Genomic DNA, 22,545 nt, shown 5'->3' on the forward strand with positions numbered 1-22,545 from the left:
TCAAGGAGGTTGGGATCACTAGAAGCCAACTCCTCCTGGTGACAGATTGGTATAAGGCCAGTCCAGCTTCCACACTACCACCAGTCATGGGGTCCATTCTGACTCAGGTGACCCCATGTGTGGCAGAGCAGTGCACTATAGGGTTTTCAGTGGCTGACGTTTTGCAAGTAGATTGGCATACTTTTCTTTCAAGGTTCCTCTGGGTGATCTCAAAGCTCCAAACTTTAGGTTAGCAACTGAGTGTGTTAACCATTTGCACCACCCAGCTTAGTGTCATCTAAATCCTCCTGTATGTACTAAAGTCTGTTAGACAATAACTGCAATTGACTGTTGAAATTTAAAATGTATTGACACAATTGATACCCTTGCCAAAGTGCTGTTTAATGATCTTAATCTCACACAATAAAGTAGAGCAAAGTTAAAAACTCAAATTTACTTTGGATTTGCATCTCTTACCATCTGTTGGTTCCAGGAACCATTACATCATTCTTATAGTATGTTAAACATTAACAGGGATAAAAAACAGAAAGAAAAGTAAAAATAAAGAACTCTAGGGAAGGATGTTTTGGTCTCACACAGGCTTGACAGAGTCTTATTTTCTTCTCAGAAATACTGGAGAAAAAGGAAAATATCTTACTAAGAAAGACCTCTTCAGCTCGACCATGAGTCAAACAAAGAACAAAAATTCCTCAGGGAAGGAGACTAAACCCCAGACTTCATTTGTCAACAAATTCTTCAGGGGCTCAAAACACAGGTCCTCCAAAGCCGAAAGCACAAGAGAGAGCAACAACCTTGAGACAAGTGATTGTCAACCCAGTGATGGGACAGAGGAGACAACCATCCCAGACCCTGGTGAGCTTCTGGCTGCTCTATTCCTTTATTTTTTTAGAATACTATTTTCCCTAAAAAATCTTACATGGTTAAACTGAAAGTAATAGGAGTCTCTGTCCTAAATATTTATTATGTTACTTAAATGCTTTAAATATTCTTCAATTTTACTTTATTGTGGTATGTGTATGTGTGTGTGTGTGTGTGTGTATAAAACAAAACATTGGCCTTTTAACATAATTTTACTTTTAAATTATAAAATATAATAATATTCAGAAAGCTTTCTGGAAAAGTACCAAATTTTCTTTCATTATAATGCAAATTATTATTTTTTTCAATTATTTTATCTTTCTTTCATACACATCCATTTATTTCTTCTATCAGCCAGTCAACAAATTTTTTTTTTTTAATTGTGATTTGGGTGAAAATTTCAGAGCAAATTTATTTTCCATACAGCAGTTCACATACTTTGTCTCATGGCGTTGACCACAATTCACCACAATGCAACAGCTCCCCTCCCACTTCCTCCTGACAGTCACCTCTTCCCTGTGTCTATCCCTCCATGCACTCCTGGCCCCTGAGCTATCTCCCTGTGCATACACAGCCCTTTTTCTCCCATAATTGTTTTCTCCAAGGAGTGTATCTACCTCAGGTAAATGTTCAACTCCATGCCTGTCTTTTGTTTGGCTGGAAGCTGTAAGTGTGGGTTCAGTTCCAGACCTGAAGGGCAGCTAGGGGCCATAGTCTCAGTGGTTACACCAGGCTCTATCAGACCAGCAAACGTGGTCCACCTTTTTTTTTTTTTTTCCCAAATGCTTTTGGGTTTTATACCATATTGTTCTCCCTCTCTGTCCAGGATCTCCTACATAGATCCCCCTCCGAGTGGTTGACAGTGATAGCTGGGCACCATCTAGTTCTTCTGGTCTCATAGTAGTATAGGCTGCAAATTGTATGGTGTACTAGTCACTAGGACTTATTCTTTCCATGAATCTTTGGTTTTCTTCGTTCTTCTTTGCAGTCAACAAACTCTTACTGAGTACCTACTATGTGCCAGACATCCTTCTCAGTGTTAGAAATACAGCCATGAACAAAAGGACTTTATAAAAACAACCAACCAAATGTGCATATAATTTCAGGAGGGGACAAGTACTAGGACAAAAATATAAAGGAAGATAAGGACAGTGAGAGAGTAGATGTGCTCTTTTAGGTGGGGTTTGAGGGCAGATGTCTCTGAGTTGGTGGCATTTGAGCAGGTATCTGACTAAAGTCAGTCATGTAGAATAAATGAATTAATTTAACAGTGTATTTATGAGAACAGCTTTTCAGGCAAAAATAACTATAAGGACAAAGGCCCCAGGTGGGACTGAGTCTGTTTTGAGAAAGAGCCAGTGGTCAGGGATGCTGAAGTTGATGAGCAATAGGGAGAGGAAGAGAGTCATAGGAGACAAGTCAGAGAGGTAGCTGGAGACCAGATTCTGCAAATTTTACACAGTGTCATAGCTTACAATCAAGGGCATTGGAGGTTCAGTCATAAAATGCTTGCCTTCCATGCAGGAGACATGAGTCTGATTCCCAGCCATTGCATCTCATGCACACCCACCACCTGCCTGTCCTTGGAGGCTCATGTGTTATAATGTTGGAGAGGTCTCAGCGCAGCTCCCAGACTAAGATGGACTGGGAAGAAAGGCTTGGTGACCTACTTCTGAAAATCAGCCAGAGGAAGCCCTGTGAATCACAATGGTGCAATCCCTAAGGGATTGTGGGGATGGTGCAGGGTTGGGCAGTATTTAATTCCATTGTGCATGAGGCTGCCATGAGTCAGGGGCCAACTGGATGACAGCTAAAAACAGCAAATGGCTTACAAATCCACACTGTCCTTAACACAAGGCTGGGATTTGACTTCTGTAATAAATTCTTATATTCCTCAATTCCCACACTGCTACATGTTCATAAAACAAACAACAACAAAAATCACTGCTATCCAGTCAAGTCGATTCATAGTGACCCCTCTTTGATTTCCGAGACAGTACCTCTACAGAAGTAGATTCCCCAATCTTCCTTCTGAGGAGTGGCTGGTGGGTTTGAACTGCCAACCTTCTGGTTAGCAGTTAAGAGCTTTAGGCACTACGCCACCAGAGATCCTACATGTTCACACACATAATTTTAGTAACTGTGTAATATTCTAACACATGCATATGCCATAACAACTTCTTTCTTTTTCTTTTAGTGATGTCTTTGTATTTCTCTCTCTCTTGTCCCTGCTTTACTGTATTTCATATTTCCTTAGTAAAAATTTCCAGAGCAGGGATTCAAATTCAAAGGTTATAAAACCTTTTATTTTCTAAATAAATACTGCCAAATTTCTCTCTGAAAGTTATGTATCATATACAATGCTACCAATTTATTATCTATTAGATTAAATGCATTTTAATTATGTTTAAAACTTTCCATGCAAATATATACAAAAGTGAAGTGAGAATAGGTATATGTTTTGTTATGTATATTTTCACCAAGAAGAAAAGAAAGTAAAATAAATAGTATAAGGAGCTCTCATGATCACGTACCTTTAACAGTAGTTAACCTCTGGACAATCTTGTTTCATTTATACCTACCCTCATTTTTACTAGATTATTTGGCATAAAACACCAAGCATTTTACCTGTAAGTAGATTAAATGTATTTAAAATATATTTTTGTAACTAGGAAATTAAGATTTTCCTTTGAAAGAAGGCAATCTCCATCAGGAAATTGTTCATATTGTCCTGAAGTGTGATTTGGAGCTTCAGGAAGGTAGTTTATGAATGTCTCTAACTGTGATTCAATTAACTGTGCAAAACAGAGCAGCTCATCTTCCTTGCTGGGCAACACTGGCCACCCCAGCTGCACTTGGCTTCTCCACTTCCATCTCTTCCCAAACCCAATAGTTTCTTGAGTCATGTTGATTCTGCCCCTAAATGGCTCTCAAACCTGGCTCAAACTGCTGTTTGTCTTCACTGTCTCTTGCATTGTTCACTACACTAGCTGTCTAACTGGTTTCCCTGCTTTTAGTCTTGCTCTCTTGCCAATCTGTCCCACACACTCCCACTACATCCTTTCTAAGCCACAAATATAAATTTGCCTCTCATCTGAATAAAACTCTTCACCAAGTCTCCCTTGCCTTGAAGAGAATGTTCACACTCCCAAGGGTGGCCTTCAAGGTGTTGATGATCATTTGGATACATCTTCATAGCCTCGGAAGGAAGGTTGGGCAATCCTACTTCTGTAGTGATGTTGTTGTTGTTGTTGTTGTTTGCCGTCGAGTCGGCCCCGACTCATAGCGACCCCTCCTTGGGTTTCCGAGGCAGTATCACTACGGAAGTAGGATTGCCCAACCTTCCTTCCGAGGAGTGGCTGGTGGGTTTGAACCGCCAGCCTTCTGGTTAGCAGTCAAGTGCCTTAGGCACTATGCTACCAGAGCTCCGATACTGCTTCGGAAACCCAAGGAAGGGTCGCTATGAGTCGGGGCCAACTCGACGGCACATAACAACAACAACAACAACATCATAGCCTCTGCTTTCCCCTGACCTCCCACCACACCCCACATTCATCCTGCACTCCTGGTATTGTCATTTACTTGGAATACCTGAAGTGGGAGCTCTGGTGGCGTAGTGCCTAAGGCATTTGATGGCTAACCAGAAGGCTGGCGCTTCAAACCCACCAGCCACCCCTTGGAAGGAAGATTGGGCATCTATTTCCATAGTGATACTGCCTCAGAAACCCAAGGAGGGTCCCTATGAGTTGGAATTGACTTGACGGCAGTGAGTTTGGTTTTGAGTTGGTTCCTGAAGTGGTGTGTTCCCCCAAGTGGTTTCCTATTATGGGAAAGACCTTCTATTGTGCCGACCATCTCCCTCTGTATCCTTATCTTGTTTATCTCCCCTGACCTGTACATCTACTATCCTTTAAGGTACAACTAAAGCACCGTTATCTCTTGGAAGCTCCCCAAGACCAATCCGATATACCTGACTTACCACCTCTGTTGCTTATTGGTCCAGTTGTGAGGAATTTTGTCTTCTTTATGTTGAGGTATAATCCATACTGAAGGCTATAGTCTTTGATGTTCATCAGTAAGTCCTTCAAGTCCTCTTCAAACCCTTACAACTCAGCCAATAAGCAACATCACAGAGAAAAGATTGAGGTTGTCAAGGATTTCATTTTACTTGGATCCATAATCAATGTCCATAGATACAGTAGTTAAGAATCAAATGACCTATTGCATTGGGCAAATCTACTGCAAAAGCCCTCTTTAAAGTGTTAAAAGGCAAAGATGTCACTTTGAGGACTAAGGTGCACCTGACCCAAGCAGTGGTATTTTCAGTCACCCCATATGTATGTGAAAACTGGACAATGAATAAGGAAGACCAAAGAAGAATTGATGCATTTGAATTACAGTGTTGGCAAAGAATTATGAATTTACCATGGACTGTGAAAAGAATGAGCAAATCTGTCTTGGAATAAGTACAACCACAATGCTCCTTAGAAGCAAGGATAGTGAGACTTTGTCTCACACACTTTGGACATGTTATCAGGTGTGATCAGTCCCTGGAGAAAACATCATACTTGTAAAGTAGAGGGTCAGCAAGAAAGAGGAAGAGCCCCAACGAGATGGATTAACACAGTGACCGCAAAAAATAGGCCCAAGCATAGCAACAATGGCAAGAACGGAGGACAAGGAAGTGTTTTGTTCCAGTTCTGTTGTACACAGGAGCGCTACGAGTTGAAATGAACTTGACAACACTTAACAACAACCCTCTGTGTCCCTCCACCATTGTAGGGACACAGTATTGCAACCATGGCTTTCTTGTTTATCTCCTTATTAGAAAGATAACTCATTGGAAACAGAAACCTGTTATCTCCTTATCTTGATTTCCTGTTCAGCACCACTAATGTCACAAACATTTAACAATATCTTACAGAAGTATTAGGATTCTTGGTTGTAAGCAACAGAAATGAAACTTGACTGATTTAAGTTGGAAAGGAATGTAATGAGAGACGATATTACACAGCTCACAGAATCATCTCAAGGGCAAAGAGCTTGGTTCAGTGGCAAAGTGGCCAGAAAAAGGCCTTGAATTACTCCACAGCTCTGCTCCTGTAAGCTCACACTACTGCCTCCTCCACTGAGTGCCACCCCTTCTACCCCAGCCAGCCTATAGCAGCTCTGACCCATTTGTTCGCTGTATTAAGCTATGAAGAAAGATACCTTTTGAAGAAAGGGTTTCATATAATAATAATAATAATAAATTGAAATGCACAGGTCTATGAGGAGATGTCAAGGGTCTCACAAGTTAGTATTCATATTTATATGTAGATGTTTAAATAAAGATTTACCATGTTGATTTATTTTGGCAATTGAGGAACTCTAAAGCCAGTATTTATCTATCTATTAATTCAATCATTTGTTCAATATTTATTCATTCAACAAATATTTACCATTCATCTCCCACATAGAAGGCACTGTAGATTTGTTATTATTGTTGCTAGTTGCTATTGAGTCAATTCTGACTCATGGCGACCCCGTGTGTTACATGGCAGAACTGTTCCAGAGGGTTTTCTTCGCTGTAATCTTAATGGAAACAGATAGAACTTTTTTTGCACAGTACCACTGGGTGGGCTTGAACTACCAACCTTTAGATTAACAGTCGAGCACAAATCATTTGTGCTATGCAGGGCCCTTACTGTAGATTTACCTGTGAGCAAAACTTTATTCACAACATTTCTGAGAAATGAACTGAGAAGGAATTACAGTCTCCACTTCATAGAAGAGTAAACCAAGGCTCACTGAAGTTACGTGATTTGCGTGCCTGGTAGACCCACAACTTGAGCCAGGTCTTCAGACTGTGCTGCCTCAGACCAGTCAGTGGTGTCAGACATTACAGCGCACCTGAGAAAGATGTGAACCAAAAAGAAATTTCTGAATCTGTCCATTGGTAGTTCATCACTGATGACCCGTAAGAAAACAATTTGTTTGGGTTGTGAGTGTGGTGACAGGAATGGAGAGCAGTAATTTGTAATGTGGTGAGGAATTGGGGCCAGCAACTATAAACTACTCTTTCAAAATATTTGGCAGTAAAGGAAATGGGTGACAGATCAGTAATATGAGGAAAAATCAGGCAAAATAAAAGATCTGGTGGGGCTAGAACTTGATGATTGGAGAGAAAAAGATATGGAGATAAAAAGTTAAAAATAAAAGAGACAGCAATAAGCAATGTAAAAAAAAAAAATTTAAAAACTTATACACATAATGGACTTTAGATCCAGACTGTTCTGAGGTCAAATTCTGACTCTACTTCTTACTAATTGATGGTCTTTCTGAGTCTCAGTTTCCAAATTTACGAAATAGAGGTAATTGTGACTCCTTGCATTAAGTTTAGACAAAATGTCCTATATTCACTGACTGGTGAGAGGCAGTCCCTCCCTCTCTCCCACCCACAACTGCCTTCTGCCCCACTCGAAAACAGAGTTGCCAGGTAAAATACATGCAATATTTGGGACATACTTTGATGTTGTTTATTTATTTTAAAATATTTATTTATTTATTTATTTTTGCACTGTTTTCTCCCCTCCCCTCCCACCCCTGGTAACCAACACAAAAGTTTCCTTCCATATACAAACCTTTCCTTGACTTTTTATAATAATGAACTAAAACAATATTTGTCCTTCTGTGATTGACTTATTTCACTCAGCATAATGTTAGGACATACTTTTACTAAAACATTATTTGCTGTTTATCTGAAATTTAAATTTAAATTTAATGCCCTGTGTTTTGGCTAAATTTGGCAACCGTATCAAAAACAAAATACCTGTATCCAATGTGTCATCATAAAAATAGGCCATTGTGAAGAGACAAAATAATGGATTTTGCTGCCTCCTACTGGTGGAATATGGCAACATGAAACAGCCCAGCAGAGATGTGAGCTCTACAGGTCATTACTTAACAGGTCGAGTACCAAGCCGCAAAGCCGCAAGCCACACTGTGGATGAGAATTGGAGTTTTTATTATCCTGCCAATGTTTTGGTTTGTTTATTACTACTGCAATTCTATTATCTTTCATTTTTACTAGTACCAATATATTTCTTTTTTAGCAATGTTTTTTGCCTTTTTTGTTATGGTTAGTAGAATATTGTTGCATATTCTGATTTCCTGCCGTTGTGTCGGACCCGACTCATGGCGACCTTAGGTTTCCGAGGAGATATCACTTTGGAAGTGGATTGCCCAACCATCCTTCCGAGGAATGACTGGTGGGTTTGAACCGCCAACCTTCTGGTTAGCAGTCAAGTTCCTTAGGCACTACGTCACCAAAGCTCCTACCGGATTCCAGAATTTTCTTTCTACATCTTTAAAATTGTACATTTTCCTCTAAAAACACTTTAACATCATTGTTAGTACGTGCATATGAAATGTACTTTAATATTTCATTTTTCAAAAATTTTTTCTTTGCAAAAGTATGTGTATGTGTCTTAAATGCTGGTACACAGAGTAGGTAAAGCACTGGTACATAGTAGATGCACGCTCTCTCTCTTTATATATATATATATATATATATGTATTTTTTTGTTGCAATAATGCTATTATGTTAATATAGTGTAATAGGAACTCTGGTAGCATAGTGCCTAAGGCACTTGACTGCTCACCAGAAGGCTGGCAGTTCAAACCCACCAGCCACAACTCGGAAGGAAGGTTGGGTAATCCTACTTCCATAGTGATACTGCCTCGGAAACCCAAGGAGGGGTCGCTATGAGTCGGGGCTGACTTGACGGCAAACAACAACAACAACAACAAGTGTAATAACAGAGGCACTTGGTGAAGGTGCCACATAAGAAGTCCCTAATAACAAGGACAAATGAGGCTTTCTGAATGTACTCTCCTGCAGGAGTTTGAAGAATACAAAATCTCCCCCCAGGCACAATCCTCTGGATTTGTGCTTGCTGATTGAATGGTCTAAGAACTGTGCGGTAAGTGCTTCACTCAGTAGCCACCTGAGAGCTCATCCACTGTGATTTCAAACCTTCCTCTACTGCACCTATTTGGCTTTAGGGGGCAAATACCTGTACTCTCCCCACACACGACAATTTGATATTATGTTCCTCAAATATATCTGCATAGATGTAAAGCAGCTAGAGTCTTAAATGCTGCAGAGTTCCCTCTCACCCATCTTTATGTGGAGAAGCCCAGATCAGGCCATGAAAGAAAAGCTACTTAGTTCCAGTTCTTTAGGCTCCTTTGTAAGAAAAGTATCACCACAAAAGAGGCAAAAACTGTGGTTAAGTTCTGTCCCTGGTAAATACTTCCCATTCTGAGTTGAGGTTTCACAGGAGACCCACTCAGGATGGTTCTCAGGCCTTTCACTTGTCATATTGTGGATATTATCTGTCTTTAATATGAACTGTCATTAACAGCAAATTCTTCCTTATCCTTATGATATAGCCAAATCTCAGCCTCTTAGCTCAGAAACAGAAGAGGGATCCAGGGCAGAGAAAAATGAACAGTTCCTGCAGAAGCTGAGCAAAAAGGCTGTCGACAAGTATCTGATCCTGAATAACTGTGGATTAACAACATCAGACATGAGAGAACTGGGTCTGTATGCAATTGACCTTGCACCAAAGTAATATAGGCCCTTTAGGTGGGGAAGGGAATCCCTGTGTGGATTTTGTATACCCTTTTTATACAAAAATATGGCTATCATTTGTTTCATCTAAATAGGAGTTTGTTTAATGCATCTGGCTGCTAACCAAAAAGCTGGAGGTTTGAGTTCATACCTAGGTAACTTGGAAGAAAGGCCTGGCAATCTACTTCCAAAAAATCAACCATAGACAATCTTGTAGTGCACAGACTGCTCTGACCCCTACGGGGTCACTGTGGGTCATAGTTGATCTGGTGGCAGCTAGTGGTGGTGGCCGGAGATGAGCAAGCAAAACACATTCATTCCATTACCCAGCTGGTAACTCCAAGGTCTGATAAATGGCCCCAGATACTCACAGGAATAGCAGCTGCACCACTGTTTTGGTTTTTGTCTTAACAAGTTAATTCATTCATCCTCAAGCTTCAAAAATTTGAGATGAATTTAGAAGGAAGGTTCATTTGTTTGTTTTTCCTGAACCATTTTACTCATCTTCTAATTGCGTCTTGCTTGCTGAAAAACATCTATCCGTTCTTGCATATGAAATAAACTCATGGATCTCATCCATAAAACTGAACCCTGAGGAGAATTTCAAAGAGTCTCAGGTTGTGTATCTGTGGAATGAAAAGATAACATCCAGCAATTACTGTCTACACCTTTTTTAGACAGAAGTGTGACTATTATTTGCTTCATATGAATAGGAGTTTGGTGGTGAAGATTTCTCTCCACACCACCACCACCACCACCACCTTGTTCTTTTCCCTTGTGACCTTAAATTGAGCCTGTAATAAACTGAGATGTGTCTGCCAACAGAGAGATATCAAACCAACTATGTTTTGAGTGAAGGATCCTTAATGCTTCATGAAAATTCATGCCATTGTATTTGCAGACTGGTCCCTTCAGAGGGAACTCTAGGTTCTCAAATGCATGTGTGTCCCAACTACTTGAGGAGCTTGTGGAATGACCACTCCACAACCTTGAGTCCACTCCAAACCATTAAATCAGATTCTGTCACAATGGGCCCCAGGAATCTGTATTTTAACAAGCCCCTCAGGGTATTCTGATGCAAGCTGAAGTTTGACCACTGAACTATATTTTATGTATGGCTATTGCATTTTCTTAGTGGGATTACAATAGGAGGCTTGATTTCCTTTATGAACTGAAAAATATGGGGAGTCAAAGGTATAGGACAGTTCAGCCACTATATCAGTTTAGTGTTTTTTTAAAAAATTTTTTGTTTGTTTGTTTTCGGCCTTCCTAATGCATTCAGTGGAGTCCTTGAATGGTGCAAACAGTTAACAAAAGGTCGGAGGTTTGAGTTTATCCAGAGAAGCCAAGGAAGAAAGGTGTGGTGATCTAATTCCAAAAAAGTCAGCTATTGACAACCCCACGGATCACGGTTCTGCTGTGGCAAATATGGGGTCACCATTAGGAGCTGACTAGACAGCGAGTGGTTAATGTATTCAATAGACTTTTATACCTCATAAAACTAGGATCATGGTGAACAAGATGAAACTTCTGAAGTGCTTAGAATGTTCATAAAAAGAAAACAAGTTTTTGCTTGTAAGTATGGCTTCATAACTTTGGAAGGTGCAAAAAGAACAGGAGGCAGCCTCTTTGACCTCCTCTAACTTCACAAGAGGAAGACAGAATCAACATCAACAGCCCCAGGCTTACTCCTGTGAGGCCAGGCATGCTACCACCCTCCAGCCTTTTTACCAATTCTGACACCAACCATCCCTCTGACAGCACTCACTTCTTCTCTAGTGGGTCAGATAATTCATTGCCATGGCCACACAGAACTCACAGGCAATATTCACAATTATGGGGTTTATTAGGGAAGTAACAGGCTACAATTCAGGTTGAGGAACACACTCAGGATACATTTCTCCCCTCTGTCATGCCCTCTCAGCCCACGGTCTCTCAGCCTGGCCTCTGCCCTGCTTGGGGAAGTGTTACAAAACTCTTACCTCTGCTGATAGGTACACCTAGGTACACTTCACTCCATCAGCAAGCCTACTGCCCAAAAGCACTCAGCTTTCTCATTCTGTGGACCAGGTAAGCCTTCCCCTTTGTCTAATGCTTCTTGGTTCCACTGCAACCATCTCTCTGCCAGGTGTATCTCTCTGCTGGGGCATCTCCCTGTCAGGTATCTCTGTCAAGAAGGTCCAGGGCAGGGATCTCAGGTACAAGCATGCACTCCACTTCAACTCCAGCTCTTCTATCTTGATGACAGTGAGATCCCCCCTCTGCTTCTAGGAAGGCTCATTTTAAGCTGGGTAGAGTGACAAAACTAACCAATTCCAACTTCATAGTTCTACACACCTTATTTGCATGGTCCCCAATAACCAGTGGGAGTTAGAAAGACTATGGCTAGAAAAACCATACCAAGTAATTCACTGCACCACAGAAGGTCTGGAATTGTGCCTGTAACTACAGAAGCTCACCATGCCGCTTGTGACTGCTGTCGTCATTTTCACATCCCAAACCAAAGCAAACAGGCTAGCAAAGGCGCTTGATGCCCTCTCCCTTGACATTCCCACTCTCAAGACTGTTTCTTCAGGAGATAAAGATGTCCTCTTAATCTTTTCCAAAGATAGTAATTTCACTTATAATGAGTAGCAGCTGAGACACAGAGAAAGTTCCAATGAACCTTGGTACAGACTGAAACATGCACAGGTTGAGTTGCTTCATTTAAATATAATGAAACTTTTTAAGGTGGGGATGCCCAGGTAATCAAGATTAAAAAGAGAGAGAAAGTAACAGGCCCCCTCGATATCAGCACCCCCGACCAGCAGTGTTTCTTAGGCCCTGCAGCCTGAGCACCTCTTAAAGATGACAGACAGAAAATGTGGGGAGGATTTTGCAAAATAAAGGGACTAGTTAGTATACACATTACTGTCACAGTGGTAGTGGCAGTTGTAACAGTAGTAGCAGTAGAAACAGTTGGATTATCCAATAAGCAAGGTAAGCACGGGTTTACTTGTGTTCACTTACTAATCTGTAGTGACCAAAGAAATTGGTCACTGTATATTCCATCCCTGTCAGGGATTGTAAATTTGAAAAGAAGCTGTGATTCTGTAGGAAGGTACTGTGGGGTTGGGATAGAGACAAATGCTTGTCACAACTAGAAGGAGAATCTTTGATATGGTGAAAAAATGTGAAATTGTTCACTACTGATAAGTAAGTAAACACAAGTAGTCAATCCATGCTTACCTTACTTACTGGGTAACCCCACACTGAGAATACCATTATTATTATTGGGTTCACAAGGAGCCCTGGTGGCAAAGTTTTAAAGCACTCTGCTGTTAACTATAAGGTCAGTGGTTTGAATCCACCAGCCACTCTGTGGCAGAAAGATGAGGCAGTCTGCTTCTGTAAAGATTTACAGCCTTGGAAACCCATTGGGGCAGTTCTATTCTGTCCTAAAGGGTCATTATGAGTTGGAATGGACTCAATGGTGGGTTACATTCAATTACAATAAATACAATTACAATGGAATCTTATAGCCACACCACTGCATTTTCAGAGTGTAAGTTATTTGGCAGAAATATAAAATATCCCAAGAAATAGAAAATGTAAATGTCACAGTTTCACCAATGGCATGGCTGAGAGGTTCCAGCTTTGCTAAAAGACAACATACTCTCCTTGCTCTTACAGTTGAAAACTATTATGTGCATATAAGCATTGATTCCTATTTGCTACTTGTAATAAATTACATGTACAAATCTGTATTCTTTTCTGTTCACTTCTAGTTGCCTTACTTCCTTTTCTCCCAGACTTGGAAGAACTGGATATTTCCTGGAATGACTTTGTAGGTGGAACCCTCCACTTAATCACCCAGAAAATTCATCTTGTCAGCAAGTTAAAAATCCTGAGGCTGGGTAGCTGCAGACTTACCCGTGATGATGTTAAAGCCCTAGGTATGATGGATACTGCCTTTAAAAGACATCTTTGTACCTCCAAGTACCTTTGCAACATACACTCTCAAAGGCAAGCTATTTATGTCACTACCCCTGGGTGATCATGAACAAGATCTCGATACATGATGTAGTACTGTGTGAACTAAAATGTTCTAGTGGTGCAGTGGCTAAACACTCAAAAGGGCAACACTTCAAACCCACTAGCTGCTCTGTGGGAGAAAGATGTGGCAGTCTGCTTCCGTAAAGATTTACAGCCTTGCAAACCCTATGAGGCAGTTCTAATCTATCCTACAGGGTCGCTATGAGTCAGGATCGCCTTGACACAATGGATTAAAAACTGTGTGAATTGCTTGTATTACTTCTGAATAGCTACGTAACTCTGTGCCTGATGTTGTGCTAAACTCTGTGGATAGAGAAGGCAGCTGACTGGGTACTTGCTCTCCTGGAGTTTAAAATGGAGGTCATTGTAAAATTTGCTGCCCTGGGTCTCAATTACCTCTTCTAGGAAATAGAAGTTGGAGGACATAATAATTAAGTTGTTTTCCAACTGCCAAATAATATTTCTCTATTTTTCTACCTTCATTTAAAAAAAAATGATCAAAACAAAAATTTTCAATTAAAAGTAACAGGTTGACTAGAATCTCAATTACAATCATTTCTATACTGAACATGTCCATGGGTGTGCATATATCTGTTCTTGTCCTGGCTCTCACTTCTTTAGGATATATATGTAGTAATGGGATTGCTGGGTCAAATGGTCTATTTCCAACTTTTTAAGGGATTGCCATACTGCTTTCCACAGTGGTTATATCATTTGACAGTCCCACCTGCAGTGTATGAGAGTCCCAGAATCTTTCCACATCCTTGCCAACATTTGTTATTTTCTGTATTGTTGAACTTTGCTATTAGTTCTAGGGCAAGATGGTATCTCGTTGTTTTGATTTGCATCTCTCTAATGGCTCATGGTGGTGTAGTGCCTAAGGCATTTGACTGCTACTCAGAAGGCTGGTGGTTCAAACCCACCAGCCATTCCTCAGAAGGAAAGTTGGGCAATCTTCTTCTGTAGTGATACTACCTCAGAAACCCAAGGAGGGGTCGCTATGAGTCGGATCCAACTAGACGTCAGTGAGTTTAATGGCTAAGAATTGTGAACATTTCTTTGTGTGTTTGTTGGCCGCCTGAATATCCTCTTTGGTGAAGTATCCATGGACAAATTCTTGATCTTTTCTGAGTCTGTGTTCTGAGTCTGAGTCTTTATCTTTTCTGAGTCTGTCTCTGAGAAGGGGTAATTTTGCCTTCAAAAAATTGTTGTGTATTTCTTTTATTGGTTATAGGTAAGAACTTTGTCTCATTAGCTCTACTCCTATATACATGGGTATTTTTACAGCACATACAAATACATACGTAGAAATATTGTCTGCCAGATCTACAGTCACGGGTGTAGGTCCATTCTCGGAAGGAGGGTTGGGTAATCTACCTCCGTAGTGATACAGCCTCAGAAACCCAAGGAGGGGTCACTATGAGCTGAATCAACTGGAGGGCAGTGAGTTTTTTTTTTCTTCCTATAGTGGTCACTTCAGTTGTGTGTGATACATTTTATGTCCAAGTGAGCTTTACCCCTGTGGCGGCCAGTTACTTGCTTTGCCTTGCTTCTACTTCTGGCCAAATGCATTATTTTCCTATGGTTGCTGTGACAAATTACCATATAGTGGCTTAAAACAGCACAAACTTATTACTTTACAGTTCTGGAGGTCACAAACAAACTGCCAGCCTTCTGGTTAGCAGTCAAAAATGCCTTAGGCATTATGCCACCAGAGCTCCCATTCTGGAGGTCACAAGTCTTAAAGTCAAGGGTTGACAGGGTTGCATTCTTCTAGAAGCTCTAGAGGAGAATTTCTTTCCTTGCCTATTCTAGCTTTTAGAGGTTGCTCACATTTCCTGGAGGAGCTCTGGTAGTGTAGTGCCTAAGGCACTTGACTGCTAACCAGAAGGCTGGCAGTTCAAACCCACTGGCCACTCCTTGGAAGGAAGGTTGAGCAATCTACTTCCATAGTGATACTGCCTCAGAAACCCAAGGAGGGGTCGCTATAAGTCGGGTCTGACTCCATGGCATATAACAACAACAACACATTCCTTGGCTCTTAGTCTCTTTCTCTTCAAAGCCCACAGTACAGCAGCTTCAAATCTTCCTCTCTGATATTTGCTTCAGCCATCACATCTCTCCTGCCTCCCTCTTATAAAGACCCTTGTGATTAGATTAGGCCCACCTGGATAATCCAGGCTGATCTCCCCAGGACTGGGTTCTTTTCTTCTCTGAGTTTCTCAGCAACTAACACAGTACCTGGCCCAGCTGCAATACTCCATAAATAACTGTGGTACTGATTTTGAAACTAATTCCCTACTTAGCGGACTATCACCAACGTGATCTCTCCCCATTTTGTAACAGGAGAAGCACTTAAAGTGATACCAGAACTTGAAGAGCTAAAGTTGTCCTGGAACAGAAAAGTGGGAGGAAACTTGCCTCTGATCCTCCAGAAGTTCCAAGAAGGGAGCAAGATACAAACCCTTGAACTTGTGGATTGTGCCCTCACGTCAGAAGATGGGGCATTTATGGGTAAGCAGATTTGGAAGGGTTCTCTCCCTTTGCTTCCCCAAAAATGTGAAAATTCCATAAATGGATAGCTTATGCACTCAAGTTTGCTGTGTTTTCTCTTACTCTGAATTTAAAGGGTGACTCACTATATCCTCAAACCAGGGCTGATTTGAACTGAAATGAACTGGTTCAATCTCCTGCTGAGAATTTGCATTTCTAAATAGGGAATCAGAGTCTAAGATTCTACATTAGAATATAAGATTCTATATTAGAATCACCTGGAGATCTTATTAAAAGAATGAACCGGTTCGAAGCCCTGCCCCAAACAAATAAACAATTAAAAAAATTCAAATCCATTGCCTTCAAATTGATTCTAACCCATGGTGACCCCACATGTTACAGAGTAGAACTGCTCCATAGGGTTTTCTTGGCTGTAATCTTTATTGAAGCAGATCATCAGGTCTTTCTTCCATGGTACCACGGGGTGGGCTAGAACCACCAACCATTAGGTTAGTAGCTGAGGCAAACCATCTATACCACCCAACAACTTTACTATAACCCCAGGTCATACTATGCTGCACTCTCCACTCCTTCCTGCCCCAACTCTCACACTCTTCATTTTTTTAGTGTTTTTCTTTATGTTTGCTTTTTCTTTTCTTCAGGTCAATTGCTACCTATGCTGCAAAATCTTGAAGTACTTGATCTTTCCATTAATAGAAACATCAGTGGCAGTCTAAACAGTATTTCTCAGGGATTAAAACATACTTCAAATCTGAAAGTATTGAAATTACATTCATGTGGATTATCACAAGACAGTATCAAAATATTGGGTGAGTTATAATGACTGAACTTGCTATGTGTTTTTTAAACTATTAGGAAATACAACAAAATATGAACAGTGGTGCTTGAACAATTTCTCTTAGAAAGATCAGCACGAGGCCAGTCCCCATGAGGCGGAGGTTAAAGATGTCCCAAACGTCCAAACTACCATGCCACTCTATCATTTCAGACATTAACTCCTCCTCCTCCTCCTCCCAGTAATTTCCCCAGTCTTAGGGTTCTGTATTTCGCTGTAACGCCTCACAGAACTCACAGACACCCAAGGGTTCGTCTCACGTAGTAGTGGTGGAGGCTGGCAGGCTGGTGAATTCTCCCAACTCTCGGGGTTTGATGAACCTTGATCAGCAGATCAGATGACAGCTGCTGTCCCAAATCCAGGGGTGAGGTGAGGATGATCCAAGACACAAAGCCAGGGCAAGAGGAGAGCGAATCTTCCCAGGAGATTGGTAGGTATACCCTCAGGGAAGCTAAGGGTGGTGATTTGAATTATACCCTCCAACAAGGCAGGACTCAAGATACATTCCACCTGTGTTGCCCCAACAGAATTAACCTAAATCCCATCACAAAGTCGATTGCCAGTCATTATAGGGAATGACTACTACCAGCTGCCCAGCCAACTTGATACCTGACCTTAACTACCACACCACCCCAAATAGGCATGGATAATGGGATTTACAAAACATCACAGAATGGAGGACAATGGCTAGAAGGGCCACATCAAGCAATTCGCTGCAAGTGGTTATGGTGAGGAATAAGAGTATATTAAAGATATATTTAAAGATAATTTAAATCTTCCTTATGTTTTATTTATTTTATAACTCTTTTACAGTGAACATAAACTTTCATAATTACAAAAATAATTTTTAACTGGCTGACTCTGAAAGAGCCAGGATATTTTATTTTATTTTTTAACTTTTTATTGTGATTCGGGTGAAATTTTACAAAGGAGATTTGTTCTACATTCAACAGTTCATACACATTTTGTTTTGTGACACTGGTCACTTTCCTTGCTGTGTAACAGCTCTCCTCCCACTTCCTCCCTGTGGTTACCCTTTCCCTGCGTCCTTCTTGCCTATGCTTTCCTATCTTCCTGCCTTTCTCCCTGTGCAAATGCTGCCCTTCTGATCTCCCATGGTTGATTTTTCTAAGAAGCGCACCTCCCTGGTGTAGGTGTTCAGCTTGTAGGCCTATCTATTGTTTCGCTGAGTGTTAAGCCACGGAGTCCAATTCCAGGCCAAAAAGGTGACTCCCAGGGGCCATAGTCTCAGTGGTTTCACCCATCTCTATCAGACCAGTAAGGCTGGTCTTTTTTAAGATTTTGAGTTTTGTTCCACGTTTTCTCCCACTGTATCCAGGATCTCAAATTTTGATCCCCTTATGAGTGGTTGGTAGTGATACTGCCTTGGCAACCCAAGGAGGGGTTGCTATAAGTCGCGTCCGACTCAACGGCACATAACAACAACAACAACAAGTGGCTGGCATTGGTAGCCAGCCACCTTCTAGTTCTTCTGGTCTCAGGGTCGTATAAGCTGAGGTTCTCATAGTCCATTAATCCTTTGGACTAACTGTTTCCATGTGTCTTTGATTTTCTTCACTCGTCTTTGCTCTGTACCAGGGGAAACCAATAGTTGCATCTTAGAAAGGCCAGGATATTTTAGGTTTGAGATAGAAAGTGGGACAAAATAATAGTTTCTTCTAGTACCAAAATTACTACTAAAATTGCAAAATTCCAGCATTTTATGCTTTATAGTGGAAGGAATTGATACTGATAAAAAGAATGACTTTAGTGGCATCTATAGTTAAAAGTTGTTCCCAGGGGACTCATTGCTTAGGGGACATTGAGCTTCAGTTAAAGGTGATGGGGAAATGTAGAGATGGATAATGGTGATGGTTGCATGATGAACACAATTAATGTCACTGAATTGTACTTGTGAAGAATGTTGAAATGGCAAATATTTGTCACATATGTATTTACTATACATAAAAAAAATTAAACAAAACTTATGCCCCTTATAATTGGTTCTTTAGTACTGCTCTAACAGCAGATAACACAAATGGTTGGCTTCAACAAACAGGGATTTATTCTTTTACAGTTTAGGAGGCTAGAAGTCTGAGTTCAAAGTGCCAGCTCTAGGGGCTGCATGAAAGCCCCTTGACCTTGGGCTTCAGCTCTGCCTCTTGCTCCTGGCCGCCTGAAGCTAGAGGTTTCTCTTAACTCAGGCAGCTGCTGGTTACTGAGGCTGACAAACCTAAGGTCAACAAATAAAATGCCACAGTCCCAAGATTACCAGACAACATGGCAGGGCACTAGTTCAAGTCCAGAGACAGTCCCAAGATCAGCAGGAACATAGCAGGCTGTTGAATAAAGACTTGGCTATATGCAGGGCCTAAGTGTGCCAAAAAGCTGCAGAGACCTTTCTCAATGCTTCTTATTATATGTTGGAAGCAGACCACATCCCTGAGACAGCTATTCAGCTGCTCCAATAGATTCCACCATGGAGTTGATTACCAGTTTCATCATGGGAAATAACTACATCCAGCTGCCCAGTCATTCAAAACCAGGTCCAGCCAAGTTGACACATAACCGTAACTACCACAGCCCTACACAGAGTATCCACGTTGATGGAGAATATGAAATAAAACTGTCTTTCCTTTCAATGTACAGAGTCTATAATAGTCTTCTCATTCACAGTTTGAATAAGTCTAAATTTCTGTGAAAACCCTAGTGCTCGAGTATTGTAGGAGGGGAACAATTAGTTGCAGGGTTCAGGTCACAATTTTTGGCAATAAATGAAGATCATAAAAAGAAGATGCTTTTGTGGTCATTGTCAGGTTCATAGAAGGGTTGGATGGTAGGAAGGCCAAAGTTATTCCTCCTTTGTTTTTTTGTCAACACAGTGTACTTACTACAATCTCCCTTCCTACAAACCTGTCTTCTCCCTACTATCTTTCCTACCATCTTGTAATATGTCAGAATGGAATTTTTACTTTCTTTGTAGATGCTGCTTTTAGATACTTGTGCAATCTAAGAAGATTAGATCTTTCCTGCAACAAAGATCTGGGCGGAGCTTTTGAAGACCCACCAGCTCAGTTGACAACACTGAGGCATCTGCAAGACCTTGATCTCCACCAATGCTCACTGACAGCAGATGACGTGGTGTCACTCAGTAAGTTATCTACTGCAGAACAAAGGAAAGACTTGTGGAACATGGGCAGATGTTTGAAAACTTGGTAAATCTGAGGTATATACTTATTTTTAAGGAGGCTATTGGGAGGACTGAACCATAAGAGTTCTGTGAATGCCCCAGTACAATATTTAGTACATATTAAGTGCCTGGTAAATGTTAGTGAATCTGAATTCCTCCTATATATATCTGTAAATAATAGATGTGATGCTTGAACGAAAAAAAAATTGCATTTATAGTACCTTTTAGATATGAATCTGTTAGAGTCACAAAATTAATTCTAACAGGTCTGCGGAGAAAAAGCTAAAATGAAGGGTGTTGAGGCTTTCTAGTTAACAAGTGGAATCAAATCACTTAGGTACAAATGAAGTTAGAAAAAGAAAGGTAGTGGAGTGGTGCATAATGGTTGTACAACACTACTTTGTTGTTGTTATGTGCCATCAAGTCGGACCCGTCTCGTAGCAACCCCTCCTTGGGTTTCCAAGGTGGTATCACTACAGAGGTAGAATGCCCAACCTTCCTTCCTAAGAGTGGCTAGTAGGTTTGAACCATCAGCCTTCTGGTTAGCAGTCAAATGCCTTAGGCACTACACGACCAGAGCTCCTATCACTACTTTAGGTGACTACATTTACTTTTCTACCATAAACGTAGTCCTGTAAATATGTTGTTGTTGTTGTTGTTATGTGCCGTCGAGTCGGCCCCAACTCATAGCGACCCCTCCTTGGGTTTCCGAGGCAGTATCACTACGGAAGTAGGATTGCCCAACCTTCCTTCCGAGGAGTGGCTGGTGCCTGTAAATATAACAGATAATGTATCAATGCATTTCCCATAAGAAACAGAGCAAGCATAGTCTTGAGATTAAGGGTTTTACTCCATCTGAGATTGCAATAAACCTTCAAAATGCATCCAGAATCTGACTGCAAGAGCCCAATTGGTTTCCCTGTTTCCACTCTCTCTCTGGCTCCACTTCAGCTCTACTGTCCTCCCTGGTCTTTAGACACACACAGTATGCTCTGGTCTTGGGGCCTTTGCACTTGCTCTCCCTCTTCCTGCACACTCAGCCTCCAGCTCTTGGCCCAGCTCACTCTCCCACTTCCTCAGGTCCATGTGCAAACATTGCCTTATCATCCTATTTAACATAGTAAATTCCCAGCCTCCTTCAAATCATTTCCTATTCCCCTTGCCCAGCTTCCTTACTACTCAAATTATCCTCCATAAACCAGCAGCATAGGCATCCCATGGGAGCTTGCAAGGAATGCAGGATCTCAGTGCCCACCCTGGCTTACCGAAGCTGAATCTGCATATTTAAGAGCTCCAGGTGATTCCTATGCAAGTTAAAGTTTGAAATACATAGACTATAGACTTCAGGTTCCAGACTAAAATGGAACAGATGTACTTCTCCCTAATTCTCTCACTAAATTAAACTGAAAACCTTGGATGTTATATATAAAACAAATGTAAGAAGACTCTGAAAGGTAGAGACAATATCAATTCAAGCTATCTCTCTCATTTGAAGTCTGTACCTTCAATTAGGGGATCTAGGAGCACTGGGGAATCCATTTGGAGAGGTGTTTGCCTCCAGACTTCCATCATGAAGACTGTTGTCAAGCTGAGTTTTGAATCAGGAGCCAGCCTCACAGAGATCTGAGGACACTATATTTCCCACATTGATAAGAGTCAGGGCAAAAGAATCAGAAAAAGTATCAGGAAGACAATGAACCAGGACTAACTCTTGGCATGGCAAGGGCCCTCACAACTCTTCTCCATTATTGTTACCAACAGGTACCAATTCTGGTTGGTTGATGTCATTGCTTTACTCGTACTTACATTCTAAGAAAAAGATTATAATATCACACATTAGTGGAAGAGTTAATATATGCCAGATGCTGAGCTCAGCACTTTACATATACCAAGTCATTTTATCTTCCAAAAGACCCTGTGAGGTTACTTATACACCAGAAAACCCAATGTTCAGAGAGTTTGTTTGGCCAAAATCACACAGCTCTTTAATAGTAGAGCCAGGATCAGAACCCATTCTATCTGTCTCCAAAGTTTTTGCTTTTAACTTCTAGCCTAGAGAATGGTTTGGAAGTAGAAAACCACAGTTACTTGCATAATGGAAGAGTGGCTGGTTTATATGGCATATAATGGTATGGAGAGGTCATACTATGGAGAGCTTTGATTGTCAGATTAAGGAGACTAAAGACCAAGAAAACTTTTTGTGAAATGGTGCCTATAACATGTTACTGTGTCATATTTTAACAGCCCAAGTCATTCCTTTGTTCTCGAATCTCCAAGAACTGGATTTATCAGCCAACAAAAAGATGGGCAGTTCTTCTGAAAACCTACTCAGTAGGCTCCGATTTTTACCAGCATTGAAGTCTTTACTAATTAACAACTGTGCTTTGGAAAATGAAACTTTTACAGCTCTAGGTAAGAATGTTTCCATCCCTGCAGGCACCATACAACAGGGCCAGCCTATCTTTGTTTCTGTACCAACAATTTTTTTTTTTTTTT

The 22,545-nt window shown here is 41.0% G+C and overlaps 1 protein-coding gene across 1 annotated transcript in view; it reads left to right on the plus strand.

Moving 5' to 3' along the window:
- The first annotated feature begins 662 nt into the window (after positions 1–662).
- The window catches only part of LRRC31 (leucine rich repeat containing 31), a 51,599-nt gene continuing 29,716 nt past the window's right edge, over positions 663–22,545 (plus strand). The window contains exons 1-7 of the mRNA XM_007946633.2: positions 663–852; positions 9,295–9,444; positions 13,243–13,410; positions 15,857–16,024; positions 16,666–16,833; positions 19,843–20,010; positions 22,294–22,461. Of these exons, the coding sequence (XP_007944824.1) occupies positions 663–852; positions 9,295–9,444; positions 13,243–13,410; positions 15,857–16,024; positions 16,666–16,833; positions 19,843–20,010; positions 22,294–22,461 (1,180 nt within the window). The remainder of the gene's footprint in view (positions 853–9,294; positions 9,445–13,242; positions 13,411–15,856; positions 16,025–16,665; positions 16,834–19,842; positions 20,011–22,293; positions 22,462–22,545) is intronic.

The sequence above is a fragment of the Orycteropus afer genome, unplaced genomic scaffold (genome assembly GCF_000298275.1).
Source record: "Orycteropus afer afer isolate SDZICR_OR568_19922 unplaced genomic scaffold, OryAfe1.0 scaffold00168, whole genome shotgun sequence".
Taxonomy (NCBI): Eukaryota; Metazoa; Chordata; class Mammalia; order Tubulidentata; family Orycteropodidae; genus Orycteropus; species Orycteropus afer.